Source organism: Myxocyprinus asiaticus, chromosome 1 (assembly GCF_019703515.2).
Source record: "Myxocyprinus asiaticus isolate MX2 ecotype Aquarium Trade chromosome 1, UBuf_Myxa_2, whole genome shotgun sequence".
Classification (NCBI taxonomy): domain Eukaryota; kingdom Metazoa; phylum Chordata; class Actinopteri; order Cypriniformes; family Catostomidae; genus Myxocyprinus; species Myxocyprinus asiaticus.
This window is the reverse complement of record NC_059344.1, coordinates 15,457,934-15,466,520: the sequence shown is the minus strand read 5'-3', so window position 1 is coordinate 15,466,520 and position 8,587 is coordinate 15,457,934. Positions and strand designations below refer to the sequence as shown.

The window sequence follows — 8,587 nt, the reverse complement described above, 5'->3', positions numbered from 1 at the left end:
CCACAACAGCTTGCTCAGCCCACTGATGCAACCAGTGATATTTGCAAAAATAACCAAAACACACAATTGAGCAATATCACATGAGAAAGACTACTATTGTACATAATATCAGCATTGCGAGTGTTACAGTTCTTTCAACAAGTTAACAAAGTAACACGATCCCATTCATTTTCAAAGAGAGCAGAGGGACTTCCAGCGACATAAGTGACAGTGACCATTTGCAACAGAGGACGCCGTGGTCAAGACAAAGTTGAGAGAAGTTTAACTTTATGCAAATGATGAGCGACATTTAGGAGCGACTACCAATGAGAGTGAAGACAGTGGAGCTCACGCCACCCGTCTGCTGTGAGTGTGAGATACTGGAGTCAAGTTCAGGCAAGGTGAAGAAGTGAAAAGTTTTTGTGAGCAATTTCACCATTCTGTATCATTTGTCTGTAACCACATAAATGGATATGGCCTGATAAAAATGATGCGTGAAAAACAGTGGTGGCATTCCAAGTGAGTTTGATTCATACATTGATAGATCGTTCATCTTGTTCATTATTATGCATTGAGCACTGCTGCAGGTTATATAAAACACTCTCCCTATCAAAATGTTCATTTTTAGAGGCAATAAATTAGAATGAAACCTTAGTTGTACTGGCTGTATAATATGTAATCAGAATTTCAAAAGCTACTATGGCCAGACGTGCAGTCCACCAATAACATTAAATCGACAGCTGTACGAACGCCCCCAGCGACAAAGATCCTGGGTAGGTTTGCACCAACTGTGCGTAAGTTCTCACTTAAGTTGAGATGTAAAGTTCTTAGTAACTACTAGTTAGTTTGTAACTACGTCAGTGCTTAATTTGGTTGCACCACCCATTCTTAAGGCAAGACTTAACTAGTAGGTCGTAAGCTCTCTGTAAAGTAATGCCTAGTCACATAGTATGACATTTACTTGTATTGCTCCAATAAGCAGCCTTCAAATTTATACACAGAAGTGTTAAAAAGCCGTGAACTTCAATTTGATCTTGTTACGGTTGATGTTCAAACCTTGTTTGCTCACGTAACTCTCAGCTGTAATAAATTAAATCCCCATAAAAATACAACACATAATAAAAGTAGATTTGATAAATAGTATATGCCCTATGTAAATAACAATATTATAGGAACTGTATCTAAAATATATAAGGGGTGATAAATAAATACTAATACAACAGGCTGGAAAAACATACATTTATTCATTTTAATATCCTATATATATATTGAATGTGTTGAAACTTGACACCAGGCGATGCACCCTGAAAACTGCACTTAAAAGTACGTTTTTCCTCTCTCTCTTTCATAAATGTCAACATCATAATATATGTCGAAATGATTGATGCCTGTCACGCAAAACATGAGCTCATTGATGTCATTAAATATCAGTCTGCTTTTTTATTCCATCAGTTACTCCTGGTCGGAGTCTTCCATTAATATTTAGTTTATACGTAGGGATACATCCTACTTAAGTTTAATGGTGCAACGCTCAAATATTAGTAGTGCGTAAATTGTGACTAGTGCCCATTTACGCCACAACTAGGCTAAGTTTGAATTTACGCACAGCTGGTGCAACCGGCCCCTGGAGTCTAGCGTTTGCGGTGTGAACAGGGCATAACTTAACATATCTATGTAACTTAAACATATTTTAGACACAATATGCTCAAGTCATGGGTCAGGAAATTTATCAGTGGATAAGAAACGATATACACTTTTTTATTATTAATAACTCAAAAAGCATTTATTGTTAAAACTGTAAAGGACCGGTACTGGCGCTCCCTAAATGCATATTACACAGTCTGTGTAGTGCAACTACTCCCTGCGAGGGCACCATCGTACCCTTGGTTGGCACCAGAAACTTCACCGGCTGCCGTTTGTACCACAACCACGTAGGGTACAACGTGGCTAAAGGTACCGTGGGGTAAAAGGCTCCATTTATTTTATTTTCTCCCAAAACTCTAAACAGCATAAAAAACTACTACAGTACTCCCCCCCGCCCATTGCAGGTTCGAAAGTCCCCTATAAAACACATTGTTTTTCTTAAGTGGGAGGAATAGATTTGTTATGCAAAATGTTCAGTTGGCACCCATGTACTGATCCAATCATAATAGAGATTAGTTTGTTTATAGAATACTTGAGATGTAATAAAATGCCAAATGTGTTTGAAATGAACAGGAAATGGTTGACTTTTTCTGAAGTAGTTATTTTGAGTAAGCATCATCTTAATTTGTTGCTCAAAAAAAAGCATCATGCTGTCTCAAAATTATTTGCATTAGCTGACAAATTGTGCCTTATAACTATTTCCCCAGAATCTACATGATATTGCTTTAAATCCCCTGGGGGCCTTTTACCCCAAATGAGGGAGCCTTTTACCCCAGGTGTGGGGTAAAATGCTCCTTCACCACCTTTTTTTAAAAACTGAATTTTAATCGAAACAACCTTCCGTTATTATTTCTCTTCACACATATAATGTTGCTCCATCAATCTTCAATAAAAAAAAAAAAATTTTTTTTTTTTTACTGTGAAACATTTTGTTAACAGAAAAACTAAATTTCCTTAAGGGGTGCCTTTAGCCCCATTGTACCCTACCACAATAAATAAATAAATAAATAAATAAATAAATAAATAAATAAATAAAGAGTGCTCTGACTTGATTTTTTTTAATTCAGTGTTTTGAATCTGATGGCTTCTCATTTCCCATGACGTGACCTTATGGGATAGTAAACTGTCCAATGGATGCGAACTTCAGAATCCCTGCAGATGGAGTAGGTCATCTGGGTATTGTACGCCTGCTGTTTCATGAATAGTGAGGATTCAGACATCCTACTTATACTGCTATTAGCATACTTTATAGTAGGGCGCAGGGACAGTATAAATAAAAGACAAGTTGACTAATTGGAAACACGTGTGGCTGGTCAACCATACAGTGCAGTGTCCTCATAGAGCTATTGTATGTAAAATTATCTGCAGAAATGTTAAACACAGATCCATCATGTGATAACTGATGATACAAAATTATGAATGCAAAAAAAGAAAAAAAAAGAAAAAATTGTTTCCTATATGTAGAGACTTCTACTTAAAGTGATTAAAGTACTTCACATTGTCTGTCTTTTGGGGACATGGCATTTGCACTCTATAAATTTGAGACCTGGCAGTATTGCAGGAAATACACTAGGTCAAAGACTTCTTTATTCTCATGGAAACGTTTACGAGGACAAAGGGTGTCAACTGCAAGACAGAGGAGGTGTATATGCTTCACTTGGCCAATGAGAACTTGTTTCATAATTTGGGTCATTTACAGATGCACAGGGTATTTTGAAGTTTATCAGTTATTAGGCCATATTTTCATTTTGATCTCAGGATGGAGACAACTCGGATGCCAGCTTACAAGAGGTTTGCTGTGTCTACATACATCCTTCTGTCTTACTCATCATGTAAGTAAAAAATAAATAACTATAAATATATCTTTATACTGTATTGTTCAAAAGTATGAGACCAAAAATGAAATTTGTATTTTCTTCTTTAATGCAAATTTAAAAAAACAAAAAACAAACAAACAAAAAATCTCAGTTTTCTTAGTAATTGGCATGCCCCCTTTTGCTGGCATTGACTAAACCTGATGATCCACACTATCCCAGCAGAATTTAAGAATATTTCAAAGAGCATATTGTACTTGCAAATTTGTGCCACAAGTTTGCATACATTTGATTAGTGACCTAGACAGAATTCTGCACAGGAGTACCGAATCTTAAATATTTCTTCTTCATTTTGCATCATAGCTGTTTTTGCTCTACATTGTTAAAGATCTTAAACCTTTCTGTTAATTTCCAAGTTTTTTAATTTAATGTAAATTAATTTCTCTGTTTCCCACATATAGAAACAAATTAACTAATGACTCTCACCCACTTTCAGTTTTGGGGGAGTTAAAAAAAAGTTTTTTTCAATGGAAATTAGGTGCTTTAGACGTGACTACTCATATAGGGACTACTTTTTATTTATTTATTTTCGTATTTATTAATTATGTTTTTCAGGTGTAACTATGATCCCCAGTGTTTTTCAGCCAAAGGTATCAGTCACGGCACCAGTTGGAGGTTCTGTAATCCTGGAATGCTACGCCACTGCTGATCCGGTTATTACCTGGGTGTGGCTCAAACAAATTCCAGGACAAAAGATAAACCCTATAGTTAGCATATTTTACAAAGAGATAAAACTAAGAGGAGAATTTGTCAATGACTCACGGCTAGAAGTGAAAGTTGATCAGAATATATCTGTATTAATATTGACTAAAGTTACATCCAGAGATGCTGCCTATTACCACTGTGGTATGCAATTGTATGATGAGCTGTACTTTGGAAGTGGTGCTTATCTGACAGTTAACGGTAAGTGAAAGGTTGTAATATGAGTAAAATGTTGCAATTGATTTTGTAATGGGGAAAATCTGAATTTACAATGATTTATTACCTACTGTTGCTGTTATTATTACTACTACTAAGGAATGCACTTTTTATTGTAGATGCAAATACATTTAAAGTCATCCAGCATCCAGTGTTGGAGTCGCATCATGTAGGAGACTCTTTGACTTTGCATTGCTCAATCTTTGGCGAGACTTGTGCAGGAGGTCAAAGTGTCTACTGGCTTAGATATGAACCAAAAGAGTCCTATCCAGGAATCCTTTACACAGTTGGAGACAGAAGCGATCAGTGTGAGAAGAACTCTGAATCCCCTATACAAAACTGTATGTACACAGTCCCCAAAAGGAAGGGAACCTTCTCCAGTGATGAAACTTACTATTGTGGTGTGGTAACATGTGGGAAGTTAGTCATTGGAAATGGAACTAAACTTAATGCACATGGTAAAACTTTTTTTTATTGTTCACAATACCACACTGTAAAAAAATAAAAATACTTTTGTTTTTACAAAAAAAAACAAACAAACAAAAAAAATATTTTACAGTTAATACTCGTTAATCAATTAACATTTTATTTCTGTAGCATTTTTACAGTCTTTTACTGTTAAAATTACAGACGTTTTTTTTACAGTGCACCTATATTATTAATATCCTTTTTAAATTCTATGAAATATGATGCTTCAGTTAAACTATACTTTGATACTTCAATACTCAGCCTTCATAGATTTCGAAAATTAGAAATTTATAAAAAAAGTTTATTATCATTTCCTTTAACATTTGTTTTGTAAAATTACTTCTTGTTTTATCTTTATCTGTCTTTTTGCAGTTGATCAACAGAAAACAGAAACCTATATTTTGTCAATGCTTGCCATTGTATTAATGATATCTATAATAGTGAATATTATCATGATGCTGTCATGGAGAAGAGCTGCTCACAGAGGTAAGATGTTTCTATTCAACCCACATTTTAAAATTACAAGATGAAACAATGTTTAGTGACTGTTCTAATTTCAAATTGCAATGCATTTTTAAGGTGTTGATCGGGTACAACCTACAGCCCAGGTGAGTTGAAAAGATGTATACACCTATTTTTACTTTTTACTTTAGTTATCCTATTGTCAAAGAGAAAGGAAACTGAGGTAAAACTAATACATCAAATTATCAGGATGTGATGAGAAAAACTTATTGAACTTATCATACTCCTTAGTATATTGCTTAGACTGGAACATGTTTTTACAAACCTTTTACGCAGCACTATAAAAACTGTAATGACTGTTGTCAAATTGATATATTCTCTCATTAGACTGCTGACATAGACATGGATAATTATGCATCACTGAAGTTCTCTCCACATCAGCCTACACGTAACATAAAAAGCCATGAAGAGGAACCTTGTGTGATTTATGCACCTGTTTGTCATGCAAGAAGTTTGAAACAAGGACTTAATAATTCTTAATATGTGTCATATTGTTACTTTGTGAGTAGGATGTATTGATGTTTCGAGAAAAGAGTTTTTGTCTGCACATTGTTTACATATTTACATTTGTAGGAAATTAGCGACTTTGTGGCAGGGTATATTTACAACTTCCAGCATTCATCAACAATAATATGTAAGAATTGTATAATGGAATGCTAAATGTAGTGGGCAGATTTAAACATGCCCGCATTTATCCACCCTATAATATGTAGGATTTTGTATGTAAATTAGTTTAGGAATCTTGGCCATGTTTGACCACCATTATATTAAGGATAAATGACAAATGATCAGATTAGAAATCTGAATAAAAATGTTCCACCATTAAATATGTAATACAACAGGCTCGTTGTATCTGCTCACAATTTTATATATGAGGAATTTTAGCTCAAGAAGGGAATCATGATTAATTTGGGGAATATTGAAAGAATAAAGTTGAATCTCTGATCGTTTGATATGACACATCTCTTAACTGTTTAGAGTAATACTATTCTCATGGCCATTGAAAATAATATCACAAATATGTTAAAATTTTGTTCGAGCAGGGAGCATAGACCTTTAAGTATCAATTGACGAGATTATTTATAAAAATGTACCACAGTCAAACAAGATTTTATTTCTAATCTACATCATCAAACTAACTAACACACATAGATGAACATAAAACCAGGTTGGTGAGTGAACTGCAACAGAAGGTGAATGGAAATTATCTGTAACAGAGAAAATTGAACTATAGTGCCTATAGTGCCATGCCCTGAACCATCAACCCTTCATTTAATATACCTCAATTTGCAGTCGGGTTACCCAAAGTATTAAATGAAAGACCAGCACTTTCTAGCAAAAGTCTGGATGTGTACTTGCATTTCATTGCACTGCATTTCGTTGCATTGCTTTGGTTCTTTGGCTGGGTCTGTAGAAAGTTCTGGTTGTTCTCCATCAGAAAGTTCTGGTTGTTTTTGGAGGCCGGATAGTTCAGCGCTGGAATGATCAGGTGGGGCTTTGAAGCGAGGCCTTCCGCACGTGTGTGAGAAGAGAGAAGATCCCCTCAGAACTTTGTGTTCCGAGCTTTCCTGAACTCTACATTGTGCGAAACCTGGGCAGAAGGGTGACGAAAGGAAGCCAGTTGAAGAAGGTCTAAGAGAAGAGCAAAATCCAAGAGCCAATAGAGAAGAGATCGTCCTAGGCAGGTAGGTTTTGTTGAGTTGAGGTTGGCCGCAACCCAAAGGTGTCTTGATCCAATTAGCAGTGTCTTTTGCTGGTTCACATGGTCATTTCTGTCCTCCCCTCAATATAATTAATTTATGGCCCATTGTGTGTGAAAATTTCTGTTTCCCGCTCAAAATAGGGCAATGTTTAAACATTTATTTAAATAAAACAAATTGTAACAATAAAATTAATTCACCCATTGCTCTCCTCATAGGAAAACAAACCTTCACATACCAGACACGATGCATTTGCTCTGAAAAATAGTTAACTATTTCAACATGGATAATAAAAGATTAAAATTCACAATCACCAATTTCTCAGTTATAAAAGGGAAGTCACTACACATATTTTAAAGGTTACATCAGGCTATAATCATTTGTGTAAGAAACATTTTTGATATCAAAAATAGTCTGTGCATTGTGCAGTGTAGAATGACGATACATTGGAGTCTATTGATAGTGTTATAGTTCATAATGCCTGTATATGCATTGTAAAAACCCATAAAGTTAGTTTTGTGCCTTTGGAGATGATAGAAAAACACTAGTTTTGGTCCAGCTGAAGAGAGTTTCCAAAGGGATCCTTCCAAAGACAGTTTTCAAGCTCTTTCTTGTCTTGTACAGAGTTTCTTAGCATGTGACAGTCATGCTTCCACAGAAAATGTCTCATGCTCCCTTATTAGTCTATTTTCTAAGCATAGTGTAGTGGAGTGTGGTAACATTGTCTATGTTTTGGTTGGTTACGTCAGAATCACTTTGTAATGCGTGGCCAATGGGCTACTGGCATTAGGGTATTTAAGCCCTTTTGACAGGCTGCCTAGTGTCTGTCATAGTCAAGAACCCGGCCCCTAATGTGGAGGTATGTTTGTTAGCAGTGTAGCTTAGTGCTGTTCAGTGCCTCTGTTTTAGTAGTAACATTATGGTTTTTGGATTTGTAGTGTTATTTTCGTGGGAAACTGCTTAAGTCAATTGAAATGTACTGTGTGGCAGGCTGTTTGCTTCCAGGTAGGTTGTTTTGGTATTAATTATTGGGCTTCATTCAGAATTTAAGGGATGTGGGCTAAGTTTGGTTATATTTTTAATTCAAGCATGCTTCATATGTTCGGCGCTCCTGCTGTTTGCTGCATCATTGCAGTTCAGCATAAACCGGTATCTTTGGTGTGTCGTGGCAGATTCCCCAAAACAGCCATCGAAGCTCAGTCAAGTCAGAGATTTCTCAGAGGCGCAAAGCTCTGATCCAAAATAGACTGTGGCAGCGGGGGCATGGCCAAGCATCTCTCCGGAGACAGAGAAAGCGGTAAGGGCACTTACACCTGAGCTAAATTATGTCTAACACCTGTATCTAATTTCAGTGAGCACGGGAGAGCGGCTTAAAAGAGCCACACCTCCAGCAGTCAGAGAGAGAGACTGGCGCAAGAAAGGCCACGACGCTTATATTGTATTATTAGTGTAATGAACTGGAAGTGTTTGAGTAAATGTTTG

The 8,587-nt window shown here is 36.1% G+C and overlaps 1 protein-coding gene across 1 annotated transcript; it reads left to right on the top strand.

Annotated features, from left to right (window-relative positions):
- The first annotated feature begins 3,385 nt into the window (after window positions 1-3,385).
- On the top strand, window positions 3,386-6,302 carry LOC127417816 (uncharacterized). The gene is made up of 6 exons (XM_051658084.1): window positions 3,386-3,455; window positions 4,053-4,400; window positions 4,535-4,873; window positions 5,256-5,369; window positions 5,463-5,491; window positions 5,733-6,302. Exons 1-6 carry the CDS (start codon window positions 3,398-3,400, stop codon window positions 5,883-5,885), a joined length of 1,041 nt encoding a protein of 346 aa, XP_051514044.1. The 5' UTR covers window positions 3,386-3,397; the 3' UTR covers window positions 5,886-6,302.
- Window positions 6,303-8,587: the final 2,285 nt, after the last annotated feature.

Excerpts from the sequence above, each read along its gene's own strand:
- LOC127417816 (XM_051658084.1), top strand. The coding sequence starts at position 3,398 with ATGCCAGCTTACAAGAGGTTTGCTGTGTCTACATACATCCTTCTGTCT. Across the intron at positions 4,874-5,255 it reads AACTAAACTTAATGCACATG|TTGATCAACAGAAAACAGAA; the intron begins GTAAAACTTTTT and ends GTCTTTTTGCAG. Across the intron at positions 5,492-5,732 it reads GGGTACAACCTACAGCCCAG|ACTGCTGACATAGACATGGA; the intron begins GTGAGTTGAAAA and ends TTCTCTCATTAG.